Raw genomic sequence first — 25606 nt, 5'->3', positions numbered from 1 at the left:
TAAGTCAGCAGATTAGAAGGATTCTGAAAAACGTTTAAAATGTATATAAATCGCATATACTATATGTCGATCACCGCTTATCAGGCGGACTACGAATTAATATATATATTATATCTTAGCGGAAATTTTTATGGCAGATTCTCGTACTGCTTTCGAGATTCGAGACATTTAAAGTTTTTTTCTAGAAACATTCCGTCTGTTGAAACAAGTAATATTTAAACTAGGTAAACGCGGTAAGAAGCTTTAAAATGTTTTTTAATATTTGAAGTTAACTATCATACCATTATATGAATATGATACTTAACAGTTAATGTTAACGATAATGTAATTTTTAAAGAATCTGAAATGAAATTGGAAATTTGACCGTTCTTTATATTGAATTCAGTTACATAGGCGTAATACAGTAGCATCTTCACTTAAATATTTCTGTAATCATAGAACAAAGAAAATCATCATATCCCTTTAACTTATTCAAATATTAAAGATTTCACTTTTCCAAACGGGAGATTACTACGAATTTTATAGTTATAAATAATAAGAGAGCGGTAATTAATGATATTACATATATTGAAAAGTGCTTTAGATCAATTCCGACGGAATATCAATCTTCACGCGATTGTGACCGAAAAAATTTCCGAATATCATTAAAATATTTAAAATTAGTATAGAAAAGCAATAGTGTTTCTGACCTTAACTAAAAAATAATGTGAAATATAGTCATCAATAACACTGACAAAATAGTGTGTCTTGCTACATTTAAAGCTTTTCGGTTCTTTATACGAACGGATCAAATTGTTAATTGCCGATTAGGAAATAAGAGAGGGAAAATAATGAAAATGGGAACATCACCGTGCTGTTTTTACATCACTATACAAACATTATTAACAGTACATTTGATAATTAGCGTCTTCGATAGGTTTCTACATAGTTAGTAGTATTGATTATTGAATTTTACCATTGGTCAAAAATGTGATGATTCACATGACCGATCGGCCTAACGTTAAAGGTCAATTGAAATGCATAGAAAAATATTATAATTATATTTGGCAATGTATGTAAATAAAATATTGTAATGCATTTTTATTCATATTTGCTAAATATAATGAATTATATCATTATATCAACATATATATCAAAATAATTATTTATTGAGATTATTGCATAATACTTGACAATTATTATTTTGTAATGGTTTATTACATTATTATTATAATTCAAAAACCTGTCAATCTTCATGTTAACATGATACAGGATAACATGTATGTATATGTCAACATTATGATTACATGGATCGATGTATAATGATTGTAAAATCATGCCAAAAAAAATTGACCTTGACAGTAAAGTTATCTATAAGAAAATAACATAAGAAGAAATTTTTTAAAAGTCGGGATAGCAAAAAGGGTTGTTCCTTCATAAACATAAAACTATTAACTTTCTATCCCGTTAGATATTTTTTTATGCTCTATAGCCAAAACCTTCAAACATTCGTTGGATCAGGGAATGGTAATAAACGAAAGTAAATAAGCTAGAGAAAGGTTACTATGTAAAGTGTTGTCGATATCCTACGTCCGATAAATTTATATCACATTTTTTTCGGAATAAAAACTAGAAAATGATCATTTATAGGAGTTTTTCCAGAATTTTTTTATGTCGCTATTTAATAACTTATTCTTAATATCAATTTTTTCGTCATATAAAAAGCTTGACGACATAGTATATATATACTAGATATGACGAATTCAAAAGTAAGAGATTAAATAACATTTTGAAGTATATTAATTGTTTATAGCGGCGTTGTTTTTTAGCTAATCCAGATGATAAGGCAAGTGTGCAGCTAATAGTAGACAATAGACAACAAAATATAAATATTATTCAGTTATATAAATTATTAAACAACTAATAAAAAAAGTAATTTAATGACATACTATTAAAGGATCTAAGTAATTCAATATAAAACACTGCCATGTTCTAATCGGAAAAAATTTCAAATTCCAATTAGATATCACAGTATTACATTTTTTTTCAAACAATAATTTGAATGTGCGAGCTTTTTTTGTTTAAAGGCTAATGATATTTGAATATTTGACGTTTAAACTTCCAATCTTCCGCTTGATAATTAATCAATTCCTATCGTAACAAAATTTAGCCTTCAGAAGCTAACCGTAATAACCGTAACTAATAATTATGGTTTTGAGAGTTAATATTCTTTACGCTAAACGATTAAAATCAAACTTGCCAAATCTTCTAATTAATACTATGTTTATGATGAGATCATAAAATTTCTCGTGAAGGCTATTAAAAATCAAGATTGTATGAAAATTTATATTGCAATATTTATTAAATAGAATTAATCCAAATAAATCAATAATTCAAGTCTCGATAAAAAAAAGTTTCGAAAATAACATTATTTGATAAAAATACAGTATATAAAATTAGTCACAATGATGTCACTAACTAGGTTGCTATTTAATTTTTCAGTTGTCTGACAGGTCAATGCAAACGTTGTCTCCCAAGAAGGATACATATTATACTTATGATCATGTTCATTTTCGAATTGACACTCCACTTTAATTTATCCGTCACGGAAAAATAACGATTATGAACGGTCATTTTTGAACCACGATTTTCTACATCACATCCGAACACGTAACCTAGGCATTTTTAAAATATTGTAACCCACACGCGATTACGTGAGTTAAAACTCCCAAGTCAAAATTTCAATTTCAAATTGGAATTTGTTATTGTCAGTACACAATATGACTCTTATTGTCCAAAAAGAAAAACATTAATTGTTGAATTGAGATGCTCCAAAAAAAAAAAAATTTTTTTTGAGAAACGAAAAAAAAACCAATTTTTATGACGCAGATGGCGCAGTCTAAAGTATTTTATTAAATTAATAGTATTACATATTTTTTCGTCCAATAAAATTTTTTATAAATAAAAATATTCGGCAAGATCTTTTTCTCTGCTTTAATTCGACCTTATGGATCTTATAGAAGCAGCAGATAAACGTCGATTTCTATTATATTCTCTAATTTTATCGCGTCGATGATTCCATCTTAATAACGCGTGATATGATCTTAGAACTAATTTATTTGCTATAACTAATCCACCAGATGAGAGATGGAATAAGATCATATGTTATGACACTATTGTAATATAGACCTTGGATAATGATTTGAGGTATATCTTCAACAAAAATGTTTATGATAACACCCCAAAGCATTATTTTTTTTGATCTTTGAGTCAAAGGAGCTGAAAATATTCTAAGGCCAAATAAATCCGACGATAAAGTGTTTAATATTTGTATATCAATGGCTGAAAATAATGTGCACATTGATGATAATGTCGGAGACTCCTTAACCCATTTATTGAACGATGGATTCATTGCCATTTCAGATACAAAAATATTTATGGCTAATAAAAAATTGATTACAATAGGTAAAATAAAGAATATAATACTAAATAATAACAAATAAGAAAATTAGTAATCAATTAAATTAATCTTTAAAATAATATAAATAAAATAATATTAAATGAGATTTCTTACGTTGGAATAAATAGATGTGGTGTATTTTTAACCTTTAATAATATGAATGCTAGATCCATGGCAATATCTTGCATTATAAAACAGGTCTCAATTATCACAGAGTTTCTTGCATTGGGATTTTTTCTACGAGCCAAAACATATAATACTATTATTACAGCCAAACCTACTACAAATATGATGATCAATGGATAAAATTCATTGATATAATCTCCTGTATAGTAATAGAATTAAAATTTAATGAAATATTAATCATTTACAAATAACAAATGTCAAAAATATTTAATAAACACACTTACGGGTCATTGTAAAAGGGGCACTTTCATCAATTAAAGATGTATATTCATTGAATGAAAGTGCAGTAAACCCCTTTTTTTTGATCAAAGTACTTATATCATCAAATATTATTTGGGAGTTTAGTTCGATTGTATGATCTTTAGCTTCAATTATGTTAAATGACAATAATACTTTTTTTGGGGAAGTAGGGTCATATTGCCATTTACCACTTGCTGATAGCCTCTGTTCAGTTACTGGAATTACTTTAGCAAATTCTTGAATCATATTCTTGAAAAATATTGAATGATTCATTTGGAAAAATTTTGAACTTCCTTCCTCGTTTAATCGTAATAATCCTGTAACTGAATCTGAGTGCTGTGCCGTTTTAAGTGGTTCTAAATATAGTAACAGAATATAAATTTTTCTATTCGATCATTAAAAAATTAAAAAAAAAAATATGTAAATTACTTGTTGAAAGTGTCCAAATATTCTTTCTAATTCCAATTAAAGGTTCATCTCTTTCTTGAGAGATGACAAAATTATTTTCAACAAGCACATAGTAGGTAGAATTCTGTTGGTTGAATGTGCTTTCAAAAATTGGAATATGTACTGTGCGGTTATCACTTCCAATGTTACATAATTTAGAATCTCCCGAAAATGTTTGACGTAATAGGCCCGGTTTATATTTATCATCATTTAATTGAAATATTGAAACATTCCCAGTAAATAACTTCACTGGAATGGTATATTTGATTGTAATTTCTTTGATCAAAGGATCAATAACTTCATTTATAGATGGCTTGACTGACTCAATTGCAGGATTAAATTCAGAAACTACAGATAAAAAAAATTATTATACTGTATATATATATGTAAACAAGAAAGAAAAGAGATTAAAAGCTTACCCTGTTTTAATTTTGGTAAAGGTTTGAATAAAAATTCTAATTTATTTTTGGCCTGTTCTTTTACTCCAAAAATAGTATTAATCAACCGAAATGTATTATAATGAAAGAACTCTGGCCCGAAGGATCCCCGTGATTGCATATCATTTCCATTATCATCCAAAAGATAAAAATCAATAGCAGTTGCATTTTGGTAAATCACAATAAATCCTCCATAATATAAAGCTCTCAAATCAAAGTTTGGAATATTTGTTAGAGTAGGAATTATCTCCAATCGTATTAGGGCCCCAGTTGATAAAAATCCCAACTGATAATAATTTATCTCGGTTTATGAATTATTATTATTCGTAATCGTGTTATTTAATGTCATAACACATATATATCCTTCAGCATGATAATAAGTCAGAGTACATGATTTAAGTGTTATATTATTTAATTTCTGAGTAGTTTCGTAAAGTAGAGAGGGTTTTGTAGGTAAATCTGTTTTCACTTTTAGAAATGACACGTAAATTCTCCAGTATTGAAGATTTGGATCTTTTGTTACTGGTGATCCTTTCGTTTCATCATATTTTAAAATATACAGGAAACCAAAACCTCCATCCAATAAATTAAAATTTAAACTATCTACTAAGGTATACGATGGTAGATTTGGTACATGAAATTCGCCACTATTATGTTCCACCACTTCTCCTGTTTCAATATTTCTAAAATAAGATGAAAAGCAAGTTAATCGACAAATATTTTCAAAAGAAATTATTTATTAATAAAAATACTTACGGAGAGCTATACCAATGCCATGCTGATATTCCTTTTTCGTCTGGCTTTTCAATATTAATAAACCCTTCATTTGATAATGCAACATATCCGTCAGCATTTCCTAAATATATTTCGCTAAAAAGAAGAATTATTATTGAGTCATTATAATTAACCTTCATAAATGAAGATGTTCCATCATTTAAGCTTACCTCATAATCTCACCGCTGTAATTAATTATCATTCCATGTTTTCCCTTAATACCATTTGTTGTTTTAGCATAATACAACAAAATATAATTATTAGCTACAGGCAAAAAATCAATATTAATGGGGCAAACTGCTTCCGCAGGAAGAGTATAATTAAGGTCTATATAATTGGTTTGTCCTGTTATTTTATTTATTATTCGTAAATGGAAATAAGGTAACATGCATTCAGGATCTTCATCCTCAAAGGCCATCCAAATCATCAAATAATCATGAGTGAGTAAAGTAGTATAAAGTTTAAGACCATCAATTGGTTCTTTGTAAATAAATGATATATCTTGGGGTGATATATCTTGGGAAGATGCATTTTGAGATAATATATTTCGTGATGATATATATTGAGATGAGACGGATGAGACGATGGATATTAAACAGATAAAAGTGATCAACACCTTTAAATTGAACATTTTTACTAAATGACTTTAAAAAATGGTAAATTTTTTTACTAAGAGACTTGAAAAATGGTAAGTTTTTACTAAGAGACTTGAAAAATGGTAAGTTTTTTTTACTAAAAGACTTGAAAAATGGTAAATTTTTTACTTTGGGAATTACAGAACAGAACATTTATATATATTTCTCGCTATTATAATTTGATTTATTTATTAACTATTAAATTAACTATTAATAACTTTTCTTTTTATCAAACGTGTTTCAATTATTATTGTAATACAATTTCAAGCATTTCTATTATTATACTACCAAATTTGTATTTCAAAAACTGATCTGCATTGCCTTATTCACATATGTAAAAAACGTGGTGATAAATAAACACATGCGGTCTTTGTTTTTTTTCATTCGCAAAGAATTTTTTACAAAAGCTTTCATTAATATAATACGCTAATTTTGAACAATAAAAACCGTAAAAAGTATGTTATAGTAATTTGAACTAGTCTATTAATAATTAATTAGTAATTTAAATGGAAAATTAATTGTTTACATCTACACACTTTGAAAGTAATTCAGAACCTAGTATTTGGTATAATGCACATGCGTTTGGTACCAAGGAATTAGTAAACCGTCAATTACCTTGTACAAATAAACTGGAAGCAATTAAATCATATAACTGAAGCACTGTGATCAATGAACTTAAAGATATGGTAAATTATTCACACAATAATATTCTGGAAATAAATATTAAATTTTTTAAATTTATTAAAATTTATCATAATTTAGTGATAAAATTATGATATCACTGCTTGCAGAAATTTGACATTTTGGTATATTACAACTATGTTTCATCATTCTATGATTATTGGATGCAAAATGGCGCAATAAGCCAATTTGCTGACATATTATTCCTCATCTACCGTATTGTACCTAGAGATATGAAACCATTGCAAGGGAATGGAAGGATATTCATAAAAGTTTACGTCTTAATTTAGCGTAAAACAATGATAGAGAGCAAGGTAACACAACATAATTAAATTAAAATTTTTAACATTGAGACATTCCTATTGTTTAATTGTCATGATCACCGGTGAAAGCCGATCTATTTTAAGATAACAATCCTTAATAAATTACGGAGACATACTACACGTTACATTCGTTACAATACAAAACTCAAAATTAACTTATACGGGGTAATCTATAATTTACTAGAGATACAGTGAAAAATTTATTCCGTGTTTTTTTATTCCATGTTATTTCCGTAAATGTATCAAATTCACGGAGTTTATAGCCTCAAACATGAAAATGATCCAAGTTAAATTATTTTCTCATAAATGTATCATATTCACGGGGTTTTTCAGAAATTACGTTTTACAAAGTTAGTTTAATTAGTATTTCTATTTAACTAAGTTATAATTATGAATAATAGTTAATTATTCTATTACTATTAAAAATTAAAATAATTATATTTATTCCTATTACTTTATTATTACTGTCCAAAAAGACTACTAGTAGTATTTAAAATATTTACAGTATTAAATATTAATAATTAAAATTGATGAACTGCAATAAATATAGAGTATACTATATACTACAATTAGTACAATATGTAAATCCATCATCATCTATATATCGCTTTCATGTTCCAAACTTGTGAAGGAAAATGAAAATGAGAAAAAAGAATATGAAAATGAGGATAAAGAAAAAGTGGAGAGGAGAAAATTATTCTCTTAACGCTGTGACTTGTGTAATTGGCGCATAGCCTTTAGCCATTTGGTCGGGGTCAGATGTTAGTCCATGACTAAAATCTAAATAACATCGGAGGTGACGATCACCACTGCCAAAAACTAGGGAGGAGTGTTAATTAATAATTGTGTCTGAAATTTCGCCCTAATTGTGATGATCATCACTGCGGAACATCGCCTTTCATTTTTACTCTTAATTCCTTTATCTTAGTTTAGCCCCCTACCTCCTTTCCTTTCTTTCTTTTTTTACGAAACTGGAAAAATAAAACTTGGATTTTTTTCTTTCATAAAATTTGCTTTTATAAATAAAATGGTACGAATTTCTTGGATTGTACTTTAGTCTTTGCTGTTTTACTTGTGAATTTTATCTCCGATTCTCCGGTTGAATTCGCTACGAAACGCAGAGCTTTAAATTCTTTAGTATGGTAGCCAGAAACATACCAACCTCATTCCGTGGAACTAACCAATCTCACTCAATTATTACGCAAGAGAACAGCAACTACTAAAGGAAAACGTTATAATAATCCATTTCCAAATTATCATAGAAGTGTAAAATGAGTCAACTTGAAGAAACATTAAATAAAATTATTATGCATACTACTATAAAAGAGAAAAAAATTTTTAATAATAATATGTATAATATGCGTTAGATTTCGTATTAGCGAAATTGTTGTTTTTTTTTTCCTTTAATTATTTACTTATTCAAATACTGTAATGGATCCTTTTTTTCTTTATCATAATGTAATTTATTTTGATTGGACGAAAAAATATTTTAGAATTAATAAAAATGCAGAATGTTTTGGTTCTGGTAAGTTATTCATAACAAGAATTCGTGCAAATAACCAAAACAAACACAATAAAATAAAATAATTACGTTAATTAAAAACATGAAACAATATTTTTCAACGTACATAACCAATATGTTACGCATTTAAAATAACTATTCTTTGAGGTTATTTATTTATTTATTTTTCGTAAAGCAGGCAATAGACTAGCACAACTATTCTTTGAGATTTTCATTTTGATATTCTTTGGTGTTTTGTATCTGATTAGCCTAAAATTCACATCAACTACGTAAATGAAATTAATAAAATTGTTTTTTTTTATAACACTTCTCATACTTTCTATTAAAAAAATTCTTACATTTGTAGACTATTTTTTATTTTTTTTTTAGGTTGTTCTTTCTGCTCTTGTGTGAAATTTTGGTTGGTTTATTTTTTTTAATTGCTCTTATTTAACGAACGATTAACAGCTCGTTTTCTTTCTAATTTTAGGTGGTTTTGGGTTATGAGATTTTGATAAAGTAATTTCGTTTTTTTTTCTTTGACGATTTTAATGAATTTTACTAACAATTCATTTTTCGTTTTTTTTTTTAGATTTTGCCAATTTTTTCTGGAAGTGAAACTCGTCCGAAGCTGCAGAAACTAGTGGTCTGAAATACTATCATTTGAATACAACTCATAAAGTTTATGAAAAAAAAGCGATATGTATAACTACAAAAATTTTTTATATATTTAAAGAAAATAATATTAATTATATACTGTATATATTATAGGAGCAACTTAAAATTGATGATGAATTTAAAAGTGATACCTTACAAAGAACCTAAACAAAAAGAATTAAGGAATTCAGTTTGCGATTGGATGGTAACGGATGGAATACCTTTCAATAAATAGAAATGGTTTTAGAAGAATGATGAAAAAAGTCAATCCCCAATTTCAACCACCATGTTATCAAACATTTAAATAAGATTAGGGTCTCGGATATCAAACGGCAAATAAATTAATGAAAAGTATGCTAAATTCTATGTGTGATACTGCTTCAATAACAACGGATTTATGGACATCATGTGCTACAGATCAAATGGAATTAAAGGATATTCCATTATGTATAGAACCAATAAAATATCCACATACTGGTAGTCATATACGAAACTATTATAGTTAAAGAACTCAAGTTAATTAATAAGATTACTTACCGATAATGGTTGTAATATGGTAAAAGCAATCCAAGAATGGGAAGGTATATAACGCATACCTTGTTCAGCACACACTCTGCAGTTATGTGTAATCAAAGGTTTAAAAAAAACAACAGATTACGTTGAACAAAATGAAAAATTGGAAGAAGCACAAGCTGAATTAAATGCAAAACTTGCGCAACGTGATTTACAAAATCAAATCAAGATAATAATCAAATGAAATGCCAGAAGAACGCCAACCACATATTTTACGAACAATTACTGGAAGTGTCAACAAGATTGGGATTTGCATTAGCTTCATGACGAAGAGATTAAGGGAATTGAAACCTGCAATTAGACGCGCTTTAGTTAATTTAAGTATTAAAGTGATTATCGGAGTAAAAAAGACTATAGAGTATGATAGACAGCTGCAGGAACTAATGTTAAGGAATTTATTAGATAAATTAATTGAGTTGTTCAAACCAATTGAAAATTTTTGGGTGGTCAAAAGTATTGCACGTATCATTAATTTATCCTACTATTCAAGCTCTGAAATATTCTTACGCAACAGAAAACGATGACAATAAGAATAATGATGAAAACTGTGATAATGAGAATAATGATGATGAAAATAGTGATGAAGATAGTGATGAATTTGATAATAAAATGGTAATATTTAATTATTATTTTAATTTTAAATTATATTATCATTTATTAATATAAAATTTTGTTTTAACAGATGATGATGATGCGAAAGTTCATAGATTCTATTAATTCAATAGATGAACAAATCGATATTACGGCTATTATTAATAAAATTAAAGAAGAAATTTATAATGCGCTTTATGACTATCTTGATAACCACCTAACGCAACTATTTTGGCAAGTGTATTGGATCCAAGATCTAAACAAATGCATGGGATGAAAAAACAACATCACTTTTATGATCTGAATACAAAGAAGAAGAAGAGTCTTTGAAAGAAACAAATACAAATACTCATTTTCAAGTTAATCAAAAATGCAAAACTTTTGCATCCCGTGTTTTTGGTTTCTCTCGGTCTCAAATTTCAATTTATGAAGAACATTCTTACTATTTGGATGAAATAAAAACACCACAGGCTCTTCCCGAAGTAGATCTCTTAAAGGAATAGATTAAAGCCTCAACTGTTAATGTATTACTCTTTATTAAGCGAAATAATATAAATACATAAATCCATTTGTATAAATTATAGCTTCATTATGTTATAGTTGTTTTAATAATAAAAAATATTTGCAAATATAAACTATACAAAGCCAATAGAGGTGTATTTATTATTAACAGTAAAATCAGTAAAATCTCAAATTTTACTGTCAACTAATATTAGTGTGCGATTGTTTTTATTAAATTTTAGTGAAAAAAATTTTGATCGATGATCATTTCCCAATTAATAATTATGCCAATTAAATTTCCAAATGAGAAAACTATATTACTATAGCGGATTGTTTTTGTACTACCTCAATACATAATAAATAACGTTTGTGGCTACGTTTGACAACCTTTGTGTTTACCAACACCTGCCAGGCTCCCACATAAAATCTTGCGCAATGACGAAAACTTACGACGAAACTCTATTAAGATTGTGGAATAACGGTATACATGATACTAAAAAAACTACACAAGCTTACGAACGTTCTATCCACAATTTATAGAAACATCGAAAAAATAAAAAAAATGCGTTAGAGCATGCTGGAGGGAATGGTTGACCTAAAAAGATTACCGCAAGCGGCTCCCGTGTATTAGCCGTGATACTTCCCTTTCCACAAGGACTTTAGCGAGAAAATTACAAAATATAGGTGTAGAGGCATCATATAGAACTGTTGGAAGGCGCCTTTTAGGAGTTGGCTATTTAAAAAGACTACCCAAAGCAACACCAATGCTGACTGAAGCACACAAAATAAAACGGGTATAATGGACACGACAACATATTAGTGACCGATGGAATAAAACTGTGTTTACAGATGAAGCAGCATTCCAGCTTTTTAGGAATACTGTATAACGTTGGTATAAAGGAGAGAGGCCGGTTCGGCGTATGCCTAAAGATCATACAAAAATTATGGCGTGGGCGAAGGGGAAAACAATCTTATTTTGTTTCACGCAAATCATGAATGCTGAATTTTATGTGGAAATTCTTCGTAGACATGCTCCTGATGCTTGGTGATCGTTGGCGCACAGGACAACGATCCCAAGCACTCATACAAGTCGTCTTGCAAAGGCCTTCTTCAAAGAAAATTTTCGGTAGTTTTAGAGTGGCCATCCAATAGCCCCGACTTAAGCCCCATTGAAAACTTATGGTGAATTATTAAGAATAAGGGATGCCAAGAAATCTTGATGATCTGGAGAAATTTATGGCGGAGGAATGACAAAATATACCAAATACCGTTCTAATCAATCTTTCAAAGTCAATGAAATGGAAAAAATGGGTCATATTAATTTTTTTTTAATCTTTAAATAAAAAAAAAATTCACGTGATTTATTATAATAATTGAGTGAATTGAGTGACCGATGTTTTGATTCTCATTTTTTTTGTCCAACACTGTACGTCTTTAATTGATGAAAGCGCACCTTTTACAATGACCCGTAAGTGTGTTCATTAAATATTTTTGACATTTGTAAATGATTAATATTTCATTAAATTTATATTCTTTACTTTACAGAAAATTATTTTGAAGAATTTTACATGTTTCAGCGAGTCTAAAAAATTCCGAAGGAAGAAACTCTGCGACAAAGTAAGAAATTTCATTTAATATTATTTTATTTATATCTGATTTTATTCTAAGATTAATTTAATTGATTACTTATTTTCTTATTTATTATTATTTAGTATGATATTCTTTGTTTTATCTATTGTAATCAATAGTTTCATTATCTGTTATTCGTAATCGTATTATTTAATGTTATAACACACTTTGCTATCAATGTATGTTTTTTTGATAGTATATTACAATCCTTTTATTATATTATTATCATGGATTTTGATATGTTATAAAGATATCATGCATGACAATATGGTTATTGATACAGTATTTGACATATAAAAGAATATTTGTCATACATTAATTAGTAATATATATGTTGGTATAGATCATGCTAATAGAGTAAATAGACTTAAAATTCACATTAATTTAACAGTTAAGGTATTATGTAAATATTATATTAAGCATATCAAATATTATTACAATATTCATATACACTAAGTATACTATATCCATTACGAACAATCTGCCTATTCTATACTTGAATGCGCCAATTTCCAAAATCGAACTACGCCACAGATCACGTGATTTTAGATACGCGCGAAAGTCAAAGTACACTAATTCATTCTTCTTTTTTTCTTTTTTTTCGTCTTCCTTCTTCCTTTTCCTTTTTTTCCGTCTCCTCTCCTTCTCTTTCTTACCCCCTTTCCCTTCTTTTTTTTCACTTCCCTTTTTCCCTTCCCTTTTTTTATCTCCTTTTTTTTGTCTTCCTTCCCCCTTTTCTTTTTTTGTCTCCCACCTCCCTTCTTTTCCTTCTTTTTTTTGTTTCTTCTTTTTTCCTCTATTTTTCGTTTCCCCTATTGATCTGTTGTGTAACAAATCTGATCGGCGCAAAAATTAGACTTTTTATAAACGCGTCTTTTTTATTTTCAAATTAAAATTTTTTATCGTTTTCCCTTTACCTTTGTTAATTTAGTTGTTTCTTTCCTCCTTATTTTCCTTTTTTGTTTTCTTTTTCTTTTTTTTCCTTCTATTTTTTTTGTTTCTTTTTTCCTTTCTTTTATCTTTTTTTCTTCCTTACTTTTTACTTTACTTTCGTTCTTTCTTTCACATCATTTTCTAGACGAATCTTATAATTTATATTACACAAACACATGGTGTTGCGGCTTTTTTTAACTTTCAGAGTTAAGTCTTTTTCTTTATTTCTTTTTAGGTACACGCATCTTCTGGTTTCCATTTCAATAAGATCTAGGTAAGTTTCTCATTTCTTTTGTTATTTTCATTTTCTTTGCCTCTACTTATTCATCCTTCTCTTTCTCTCTCCTTTTTTCCGTCTCCCATCCTTTTTTTTTTGTCTCCTATCCTTTGTTTTCGCCTCCTATCCTTTTTTTCGTCCCACATCCTTATTTTCGTCTCTCTTTTCTTTTTTTCCTCTTTCCTCATTCCTCTTTTTTTATCTCTCTTCCTCCCCTTTCTTTTTTCTCTTTCTTCCATTCTTTTTCTTTCCCATTTTTTCATTTATCTTTCTTTTATCACTCTTCTACTTCTTTTGTTTTCTTTTTAGGTATAGCTTCGATTTTGATAAAACTTGGTAAGTTTTTTATTTTTTTTCTCTTCTTTTTTTTTCTTTTTAACTTTACTAATTCATTCGTCTCCTTTTCTTCTCCTTTTTCGTCCTCTTTTCCTTTTTATTTTCTTTCATTTTCATTTTCATTTCTTTTCTCTCTTCTTTTCGTTTCTTTCTTCCTTTTTTTGCCCTTCTTTCGTTTTTTTTTTCGTCTTCACTTGCATTTATTAAAAAACTTAATTGTGAAACTTGTATTACACAAACCCTATAAAAATATTGTCCGGACATTCATCATGATATTGTACGTTTTTTATGTGGTTAAAAATTCTCAATCTCCGCATCTTGTATTAAATTGTAATAAATATTGTATAATAGCGTGCGAATGTCCGGAAAAATTGACCCCATTCCGAATATTTATTGGACAAACATTTTTATAGGGAAATCGCCTAATTGTGTGATCTTTTTTTTACATACGATTTCCCAATAATTCCATTTTGGTGGGGATTCAAGGCGAGTATTGTTCTTTTTTTACTATTTCTATTTTACCATTTTTATCTTTTATTAATTTGTTTATTCCCTTTTTTTTAGGCGAAGCTATTTGGGCTTTTGATTCGAATAAAGTGAGTAGCCTTTCTTTATTCACTCATTTCCTTTAACTTTTACTAATTCTTTGTTTCTTTTTTAAACGCATTGTCTTTTAGGAATTTAGTTGAAAGCAACCTTAATTTCTTTTATTTTATTTTTGATCATATAGATGTAACCAATGCAATAGATACATTTTTAAGAATACATTGTAATTGTTGTATTAAGGTTAATAAAAAGATATTTTATTTATTATTTTTGTAAATGTAAAAACATTATATTGATATACTGTACATGTTGTAATGTAAATTATATAATTAATGACATAATGTTTTAATATATATTGAACCAACTATTACAGAACATGAATATAATAGGGTAGCTGTATATGCTATTATACGGCTATCAAGAAAATATGCATTGATAGTAAAGCATATATATCCTTCAGCATTATACTTTAAGTCGGGAACATGATCTAAGTGTTATATTATTTACTTTCTGAGTAGTTTGGTAAAGTAGAGAGGATTTTGTAGGAAATCTGCTTCTCTTTTAAAAATGACTCGTAAATTTTCCAGTATTGAAGATTTGGATCTTTTATTACTGATGATCCTTTCGTTTCATATTTTAAATTATACAGAAACAAAACCTACATCCACTAAATCAAAATTTAAACTATCTACTAAGGTATACGATGGTAGGTTTGGCGCATGAAATTCGCCACTACTATGTTCCACCACTTCTCCTGTTGTAATATTAGATGAAAAAGTTAATCGACTGAACAATAAAATATTTTCAAAAAAAAAATTGTTTATTCATAAAAATACTTACGGAGTGCTATACCAATTCCATGTTGCTACGTCTAGCTTTTTTTTTTATGGTATTTATTACCGAATTTTATTAGTATAGGATGCAGAACTTACACCGGCAAACCCGTATAACCTACATTTATGCACATCAAATAGATGCCACTCCTGTCATACCACGCCATTGTTATTCTTCCTAACTATGAACAATGTTACCGGCCTATCCTTTAGTTCGGCTATTGTAAAAACTAACAGTTACACCTTTTTTACTGTTGAACCTTAGAATTAAATTAACCCCTCCAAAAATAATAAAAACAAATTTGAAATGGTCATTTGTTAGCTAAATTTGACATCGTGGTACATACGTACATTTTTTGTAAAAAATTACCATCTACGATATCTAGCAAAAAACCCGCATTTACGAAAACTATCCTAAAAACTTACTACCCTTTAAACACTCGATAACACTAAACCTTTTCGTTATCAGTTGCCCTTATCTTCTTTGGCCTGTCCACTGGTTTTCGATTTCCACTCTTTTCGTCTTGTCTTCTTTCGCAAGACGTTTCTTCATCTTCTCATTATTAGCGTCAAACTCTTCTACCTCCTCTTTACTTGGAATCCGATTAGAGCTATATGGCTTAAATTGTGGATTAATCTTTTGTTCCACAATTTCGTTTATTACCAGATGATGCGTAATCTTTTCCAGAAATGGTGGTCGCCCTCATCATCTACTTCCTCCGCTCCTTTGTATTGTATCTCTTTATATTCATTAATGAATTCAACCACATCATCCTCTGTTAATTCGTAATTATCTGATTTATTGACAAGACGTTCGATGCATTCTTCTTTTTTTGCGTCGTCTGCCTTCTCCGGATCACGTGATTGAGGGTCGTTCCTAAGGTTGTTGACAACGTTTACTACTTCCTCAGGTTCGACCGAGGGATGTATCACTTCTCTACTCATATTCTCCTCCTTTTCTAAAAGCCTGTCCAAGCTCCATTCATACGACCTTGAATTTTGTCCGAATCTATCGACCCAAATGAAAGGTTTCTTTCTTGTCGTTCAAATAGCGCTTGTTTTCTTAAGTTTCGTTGGCTCCTTCTTTCGTTCCGTTCTCTTTCCACTTGATCTTTCACCTCCTTGAAAGTCCGAAAGTCCATTTTGTTCCATCTCCTTTTCGGCCGCCTTCGATAGTGTGTCTTCCAGGTCCTTTTGCGACTTAAATAAGTCAAAACTTTCCAGGGCTGGACTCGTCTGGCTTTCCAATATTAATAAACCCTTTATTTGATAATATACTATGTTTTTTAGCATTTCCTAAATATATTTCGCTAAAAAGAAGAATTATTATTGAGTCATTATTATTGACCTTCATAAATGAGGATGTTCCATCATTTAAACTTACTTAAAATTTCACTGTTGTAATTGAAAATTAATCCATAATACCATTTGTTGTTTTATCATAAAACAACATCATATAATTATCAGTTAAAGGTAAAAGGTTAATATTAATGGGGTAAACTGCTTCCGCGGGAAGAGTATAATTAAGATCTATATAATTGGTTTGTCCCGTTATTTTATTTATTATTCGTAGATGGAAATAAGGTAACATGCATTCTGGATCTTCATCTTCAAAGGCCATCCAAATCATCAAATAATCAACAGTGACTAAAGTAGTGTAAAGTTTTAGACCATTAATTGGTTCTTCGTAAATGAATGATATATTTTGGGTGATATCATATCTTGAAGGGATACAGTGTGTTAAGAAAAAAATTGATCTCTGAAAACTCTTATTGAACCAACAATAATGCATCAATTTTAACATAAATAACTTGTTTGAAAGTTTAAAACTAGAGCTTTCTAATGATATAAAAATTAAATAAATCAATAACAAGCTGACATCGTCTCTTTATTGATTGGATAAGATTAACCAAAAAACTATCTGGAATTTTATTCCATTCTTCAGCCATAAATTGTTTCAATTCATCAATATTTTGCGCATACGTTTTTCCACATTATACTTAACAATACTCCATAAATTTTCAATGGAGTTAAGGTCTGGGCTGTTTGAAAGCCAATCAATAATATCGGGAACGTGTATGCTTTGGATTATTATCCTGTTGGAACATCCACCTTCTACCAAGCATTCTTCTAATTTCTGGAATATGCTACCGTAAAATTTCAATATAAAATCTAGCACCATAATTTGTGTAAAGCAAAACAAACTTGTTTTTCCATTAGCGCAAATTCAGCCCATGCTAAAACTTTTTGCCGATTTTTTGGAAGAGGCCGAATTGGCTAGGACCTTATGCCAATATTTATTGTATTTCTAAACAATTGAAATGCTGTCTCGTCAGAAAATAATGTTTTTTCTCATCGATCATTAAGGTGATCTTGAGCCCACTCAATACGCTTTACTTTTTGAGCAGCTGTTAGCATAGGCGTCCCAATTGGTAAACTGTTTCTATAACCAAGTTCCCTACTGCACATGAGACACATTTAAACCATTTCTTGACAATTTTGTGAATTATTTTGACGAATATATCGGTTAAGTGATCGTAATGAATAACCCGTTGTTTTTTTAGGATGTCCATTCCCTTTTCTATGCAAAATATTGCCAGTTTCTTTCAATTTTTTGATGTTATATTTAATTGTTGAAAGGGGAATACCAGTTAATTTATGGATTTTTGTTTGGGAACATATTCCTTCATTCCAAAAATGCAAATAGTTTGACGTTGTGAAGTGAGGTTTTTAAGGACATTTGGTATTAAACAGATAAAGGTGATCAACGCTTTTAATTGAACATTTTTATTAAGAGACTTGAAAAATGTTTAATTTTTTACTTGGGGATTACAGAACACTTATATATGTTTCTCGTCATTTATATCTTGATTTGTTTATTAACTATTAATAACTTTTCTTTTTATCAAACATGTTTCGAAAAAAAAGAAACAAGCGTGTTTCAAAAAAAAAAGAAAAAAAAACGTATTTTAAAAAAAAAAACCAAACGTGCTTCAAAAAAAAACAAACAAAAAAAAAGAAAAAAAATCCCCCCCCAAAAAAGGGGGGATGATTTATATTGTAATACAATTTCAAGCATTTCTAGCTATTATTATACTACTTTCAAAATCCTGTTTTATTCACATATGTAAAATAAATGCTGTAATAAGTATGTTATAGAAATTTGAACTAGTCTATTAATAGTTAATTATAATTTAAATGGAAAAATTAATTGTTTTAGTCTGACACTCTTTGAAAGTAATTCTAGTATTTGATATGCGCATGTCAAAGAGAGTTAGTAGTAAAACGTCTATTACCTTGTACAAGTAAACTTTGGAAGCAATTAAACCATAAGCACTGGGATAAATAAAAAACATATCATAAATTATGCACACAAATAATATTTAATTTATCATAATTTTAGTATCACTGCTGGTAGAAAATTTTTGACATTTGGTGTATAAGCTTATGTTTCATCTTTCTGGATGCAAAATGGCGTAATAAACAATCCAATTTGCTGACATTTTAACATATTATTCCTCATCTATTGTACCTTGAGATATGAAACCATTACCATTTGTAAGACAACTCTGATGAAGCAGAACAGTATTTCATAAAAGTTTATATCTTAATTAAGAGCAAAACAATGATAGTGAGCGAGGGTAAGTAACACAGCATAAAAAATGGAGCATTATATTAAATTTTTTAAAATTTTTATGAGACATTCCTTCACCGGTTAAACCGATCTATTTTAAGATAACAATCCGTATGGAGACATGCTACACGTTACAATAGTACACTTAACTTATTCAGGGTAATATAAATATATAATAATTTACTAGAGATGATACAGTAAAAAATTTATTTCGTATTTTTTATTCCATGTTGTTTCCGTAAATGTATCATATTCACGGTCTCAAACATGAAAATTATCCAAAGTTACTTAAATTATTTTCTCGTAAATGTATCGTATTCACGGAGTTTTCAGAAATTACGTTTTAAATTAGTATTTCTATTTTTAACTTATAATTACGAACTAATAATAGTTAATAATCCTATTACTATTAAAAATTAAAGTAATTATTATTACTGTTCAAAAAGAATTTGTTAATAAAAATTGTTGAACTGCAATAAATATTAGTACAATATGTACATCTATACACCGCATAACCTCTCGCTTTCATGATTCCAAACTTTGTGAAGGAAAAATGAAAATGAGAAAAAGAATATGAAATGAGGATAAAGAAAGTGGAGAGGAGAAAAATTATTCTCTTAACACTGTGACTTGTGTGACTTGTTATTATTCTAGTGCCATTTCACGAATATCATGTAAGTTCATAGAAATTCAAATGTATAATGAATCCTAATATCCGTTGATACTTGACATAGCAGTTTTTTAACAAATTCTAATTCCTGTTTTTTTTGAAAAGTGAAATTTTACAACTAATTGGCGCATGGCCTTTAGCCATTTGTCGGGGTTGGATGGTTTGTCCATGACTAAAATGGTCAAAATATAGCCAATAAATCTATCACCACTACCAAAAATTAGGATAGTATGGTGATGATCACCACTTAATCTTTAGCCGCAGTTAAATGCCAATTATCATTTGGCCAAAATTTGGCTCTGCTGTCTTCAAAAAAATTAAAAGCAGGTTAGGGCGTTAGGCTATAGACTACATTTATTGTTACTGTAACGTTTCAAATACTATATGAATTGTTAATTAATCCTTTTCGATCTTACTATCTTAATTAAAATTTTATCTAATCGATCTTAATTCACCTAGACAAACATGCTGTCTATCCAGATCAGGACCCGTGAAATTGTCATGTGATTCTGGTAACAATAAATAACCCTATAATTTTACGCGTTTAATGATTTATACAAATTTGTATTTACCGCTTAATGCTACATTAAAAGAAAGTTATTACTTAACCTTTTTTTGAAATAAAAATGCATTAAGCGTTTTAATTTCCGTTACACTCTAACATTTTTAGGTTATTTACTAGTTCAGTCCTTGATAATATGTACTCAAACGTTTAACCCCTATCCTATTTATATAATAGCCTAAAAAGTGAATAATACGATACTTGAAACGATTATCTATTATCGATGTTGACGTTGAAGAGATAAGTCGCAGGAAATCTTTGAATACTAGTTAATAATGGTCTTTTTATGCAATTTTTAGGCTATACGGATCCATATCGAATTATCTGATATTACACAGCAAATGATTTTCTCATTTTGAATTGCATAACCGCAGGTATAATTAATTGTCTGAGAAGTTGGTAATAGTTAAAAATTACTATTGATATTTTATTATATAAAATTCGTAAAAATGAAAAAAAGGAAATGTTTATATGTTAATTTATCAAACAATTGAAGCAACTTTTGTTGCTGAAGAAATTAATAGTAATTAATAATTATGATGATGAGAATAACGACAATCATAGGGATAGTAGAAGTAATAGAGATATTGAATATACAACAATATCTGATGCAAAATATGGGATGAAGAAGAAAGCTTCAGTTAAAATTGCTAATTATATTTTAGTTTTCTTTATTCAGGTAAATATTTTTTTGAAATGTGATTAAATTTATAAATTTATAAATAATAAATAAATATATTTAAAAAATAAAGATAGTAGGTGAAATAAATTCTACTCATGAACAACTTGAAAATAGAGACTGATACAAGTATGACGACAATTGTTTTTTATTAATTAGAAATTTTTAATTTTTAATTAGATATGGCCGTATTGGGTACATCAATAAAGTGGCACATGAGTCAACAATATTTTTTTTTTTTCACATTATTTAATCCTTGTTATTAGTATTTTATTATATATCCTTATAGGATCACTGTATTTTTTTTTACATTTATTGAATAGCTTTATTGATTATATATAATAAATGAATACTGTTTAAATCATTATCAAATACATTAATAAATTAGATTTTATACAATAAAACCTTAAATAGACTATAAATTAACTCGTGACTGATTTAACGTGAGAGTCTATATAATAAAACACTTATTGTATAAGTCTTTAGGCTGTTTTCGATCTCAGCCATTTGATCGGTCAGATTGTGAGACCTATACAATAAGTATATAATACAACACTTCTTTATAGACTGCATTTCTTGTCTGACAATTCTGAGAACTGTTATAATTATAATTTAGAGATCGCGAGTTACTATTATTCAAAGTCATATGTAGGATTACGCGATTACATATCACACATATTACACAATAGATCACGGACGATGTAGGGACGCTTACAATTGTAATTTTATTTGTACGGTTATTCAAAATATCACAATTCTTTAATTATATAGATGTAGCTTTGGTAAAACAATTAGAAGATAAATAACTGAAGATAAATCAACTGTCGGTTTCAAGAAAAAAAAATGAGAAGAAAGAATTAACTCCCATGCAAGTAGATAAGAAAGAAGAAAAAATTCATAAAAATGAGAGAGAAAAAAAGAAGAATGGAAGACTCCCTTCGCCAAATCAGGTGACACAGAAGTAGACAAATATCAGAAAATCTTCTCAGCGAAGTGGTAAAGGTTATTAAAGAAGTAAGTGAGCAGGTGAAGTTGTTGCGTTACCAAGTAAGGCAGAAGTTGAACTAAGAAACGATACATATATTGATTAGATAAGGAATTACGCTAATAAATATAAAGACAAAATTAACTTCCCATAAACTAATGCGCGAAGAATTATTATAATGATTTAAACATATATTTCAAGATATGGCATTAAAATTGAATGAACATCTGAGGGTAAAAAAAATTAACAGATTTGATAGAAGAGAGAAATTTGGGGGATAATGCCCTCCAGGTATTTCTTGTCGTTTTTTTTAATTGCGTGTTCTCATGGCAAAATTGTGGACGAACATTTGTCAATTACTTTTGTACTTTGTTAGCTTCGATAGTATTATATCAATGATTGTGTTTAATTCGAAATATATTTGTGTACACATTAATCTATGATACAAGAATGCATAGCTAATACTCTTTTTCCAACAATTTGTTATGCAACGTTAGATATGTCTAGCATGAACTGTTGTTCTTAGACAGTTAAAAACGGAAATTGCTGCTTTCTCTGTGAGTAACATATGTCCTAATGTAAATAAAGTTTTCAGTAGTGATCTGTCTATAAAATTCGAATGATATGGCCATTTGCTGACAACATGAAACCTCATGCAGTAATAATAGTTCTATAAACGTGATTAATTGTTACACTCCTGAAAGAAAATGTGGTTTGTACATTTCTTCGCAATGTTCTCCAAGTAAAAAAAAAGCAATATCCAAGTATAAGCAAATGGAATATCGTCACCTAACTACCAAACTAATGTTACCAACAAAAATAACTATTTCTCTCTTAATAGTAATAGGACGACATCCAAGACATTTTTTTTTGTTATTCAAGCAACAGAGTAGAGGAAGGCAACTATAACACGGGTAGTTTGTATGCTAAAAATAATCATATAGCATATCGTGGGTGTGGTTTCATGTCCATAAAGCTATGATACAGTATACCCTTAACTAACAAATATACATAAGAAATAGTGTGAGTATAATGGTAACGATAGAAAATAGTATAATTTCGGTCGAATAAATAATATCTTAACATACTCAACTACCTCACTATCTATGTTGTGTATCCTTCATGAGAACCAATAAATTCCGTGTATTATTCTTATTGTTGTCTACATTTACTCTTCGATTTCTACTTTTTCTGAGACGAGTATAATATTTAGGTCGTTTTCTGAGATTCTTAAATGTATATCATTTTGTACGCTTAATTTCTACTAAGAAGACGACGTGTCAACTTTTTATTTACAAGATTAGATTGATATCTAGATCTTACGTTACAAAAAATGGTAACCTAATATGAAAAAGGTATAGGTCCTTATTTAATGCACCAATAGTAATTCACAGACAGAGAACTGCCGACTGCGACAATTTTTAAGGGGCACGTGCGACTGTTACACTATTGTTTTGTGTGCAAGACCTATATATTAATGACCTTTATTAAAAATTTTATTGTTATGTTCTCGATGTTCTCGGGAACACGTTGATTGCTCATCGCTAATTAAAAGTTCGTTTGGAACTAATTGGGAACGTACAGCATGAGTAAATTGCATTGTATGTACAGAACCCATTTACTTTTTCCTAAATAATCTCTTTTGTATTCTTAAGAAATGAAAAATGACAACGGATCAAGCTATTTGTTCTAGTTAATAATTCCTCGATTTTCGAGTGATTTATTCCATTGGGATAGATAGACACTAGGTTTCGAATATGAATTGTGTGTGATAATCGTTACAATATTTATCAATATACCTTTATTGAACAGGAGAGTCAAAGAATTTTTAATGCATGGACGCTGTTCAACGAGAGCACTGTAGTAATTGTCTTAGTTAGTAAACTCTTCGGAGATAATATTTAACAATAGGAATATTGTTGTATTTCAGTTCGAAGGGACACTACTTTCTTAGTAACGGTTATAAAATAAACATCAAACAGACGAACGAATAGGAAAGATGTGGATCAAATAAGATATAACGTTTATTTTATACTCACGTAATAGTAGTAATTATACAATATGGAGACCAAATGTTAAGTCCATGATTGTTATATAGTACAAGAGTTAACATCGGCAATAAATGAGAGGAAATAATACGGGAATGTGAGCATCTTCCTTTGAATCATTGATGTGATAAAATTAGAGTATATAATAAACATTAACATTTATCTGCCAGAAGTGGCAGATAAAATTAAAATTTAAGATCCATAAGGTCGAATGTTGAAAATTAAAGCAGAGAAAAAAGATCTTGCTGAAATTTTGATTTATAAAAAATCTAATTAGATGAAAAAATATATAGTAAATGAACTACTGCTCGAGCATGTTTATTTTCCATTGTGTAAACTGCGGACAGCAGTAATCCACTAGTGAGGTAGAGACCAGTCCCCGATTTCAGGATTGTTAGAAGAGAATCAAACGCTTGGAGGGCATTGAGAAGCAATGTACAGAACGCATTTACTCCGAAATGTAGAAAAAAACAATAACAATCATTTTACTATTTTACCAAGAACGCCTTGCTGATCAATAGACACTTTTTGTATATTATTATGATTAAGAGACGATTCGTGATCCTACACATTCCTGGATTGTCAACAGAAAGAGCGTGTACATTATAAAACGGATTTAAGGTAGACGGGTAATACATGAATTGACCTTTGGTGGTGGTTTCGCTAAAATAAATAATAACATTATTTACGGAGCTCTATGCTTACCAAGAATTTTTTGTTCCTAACTATTCTCCTATTAAGTAACGATTCCCCTCTTAACACAAGGCGGCAAGAAATTCTATTTGTAGGACGAAATGTTCTTTCTGGATTAGAGATGAATTACATAGTAGATAACAACGACAGTTTTGTTGAACGATTCATTTCGTAAGTAATATATTAGTGTAATGCAAAATCCAACTCTAGACTTATGTTATTTTCCCTATTGACATTGTATTGCATTATAGAGACATAGAAAACTTCGCAAGTTAATGGGAAATAAAGTACGATGTGATAGCGTGAATACAATGATCATTATAATAGAATTAGTTACTTTACTGTGCACAAATAATAACGAGGGTTGTTGGTTACGGTTGTTAGATGATGTGTTAAGGACGGATTATACCTGAAGGGTGCATGAAATGTACCATACCCTTAGATATCTATGGTATTTGACACAATTTATTTTACCTCTTATTTTTTGTAAAATAAATACGATGCTATAATTCTCATCAAAGACAGAGGGTTGATTTGAAGAATATGTGGAATGATGTGATAAGTGAATCTTCGATTATTAGTTATTCTACATCTACCGTATTGTTGTACCCGTATTGAAAATTAAAGTACGTAGTTATATGGAATAAAAAGTAATAACGAATTCTCAAAGGATCAGATATTATGATGTTATTCGTCCGATGACATATGAACATTTGTTTATAGTATCATGTGAAAGCACGTGTCAGCAATATATTGGACTGCGCATATAAAAATTCAAAAACAAGACAACTGCGAT

General features: G+C 29.0%; 5 protein-coding genes across 5 annotated transcripts; 2 read left to right on the top strand and 3 right to left on the bottom strand.

Annotated features, from left to right (window-relative positions):
* Positions 1-2973: 2973 nt before the first annotated feature.
* On the bottom strand, positions 2974-6154 carry OCT59_005044 (uncharacterized protein; the record flags this gene model as incomplete). Its single annotated transcript, XM_066138123.1, has 9 exons — positions 2974-3107; positions 3169-3464; positions 3554-3764; positions 3850-4221; positions 4295-4660; positions 4732-5035; positions 5102-5432; positions 5506-5619; positions 5694-6154. The coding sequence occupies 9 exons, from the start codon at positions 6152-6154 to the stop codon at positions 2974-2976; spliced, it is 2589 nt and encodes an 862-aa protein (XP_065997304.1).
* Positions 6155-10078: 3924 nt separating this feature from the next.
* On the top strand, positions 10079-10761 carry OCT59_005043 (uncharacterized protein; the record flags this gene model as incomplete). The annotated part of the gene is made up of 3 exons (XM_066138122.1): positions 10079-10346; positions 10408-10505; positions 10576-10761. 3 exons carry the CDS (start codon positions 10079-10081, stop codon positions 10759-10761), a joined length of 552 nt encoding a protein of 183 aa, XP_065997303.1.
* Positions 10762-13723: 2962 nt separating this feature from the next.
* Positions 13724-14849, top strand: OCT59_005042 (uncharacterized protein; the record flags this gene model as incomplete). The annotated part of the gene is made up of 5 exons (XM_066138121.1): positions 13724-13821; positions 14134-14160; positions 14512-14588; positions 14725-14756; positions 14838-14849. The coding sequence occupies 5 exons, from the start codon at positions 13724-13726 to the stop codon at positions 14847-14849; spliced, it is 246 nt and encodes an 81-aa protein (XP_065997302.1).
* Positions 14850-16014: 1165 nt separating this feature from the next.
* On the bottom strand, positions 16015-16659 carry OCT59_005041 (uncharacterized protein; the record flags this gene model as incomplete). The annotated part of the gene is made up of 2 exons (XM_066138120.1): positions 16204-16659; positions 16015-16150 (listed from the first exon to the last, which is right to left on the bottom strand). Exons 1-2 carry the CDS (start codon positions 16482-16484, stop codon positions 16015-16017), a joined length of 417 nt encoding a protein of 138 aa, XP_065997301.1. The 5' UTR covers positions 16485-16659.
* Positions 16660-16835: 176 nt separating this feature from the next.
* Positions 16836-17343, bottom strand: OCT59_005040 (uncharacterized protein; the record flags this gene model as incomplete). The annotated part of the gene is made up of 3 exons (XM_066138119.1): positions 16836-16849; positions 16924-16934; positions 16991-17343. The coding sequence occupies 3 exons, from the start codon at positions 17341-17343 to the stop codon at positions 16836-16838; spliced, it is 378 nt and encodes a 125-aa protein (XP_065997300.1).
* Between the last annotated feature and the right edge of the window lie 8263 nt (positions 17344-25606).

Source organism: Rhizophagus irregularis, chromosome 13 (genome assembly GCF_026210795.1).
Source record: "Rhizophagus irregularis chromosome 13, complete sequence".
NCBI lineage: Eukaryota > Fungi > Glomeromycota > Glomeromycetes > Glomerales > Glomeraceae > Rhizophagus > Rhizophagus irregularis.
Note: the sequence above shows the minus strand (reverse complement) of the source record. Positions and strands in the feature narration are given on the sequence as shown.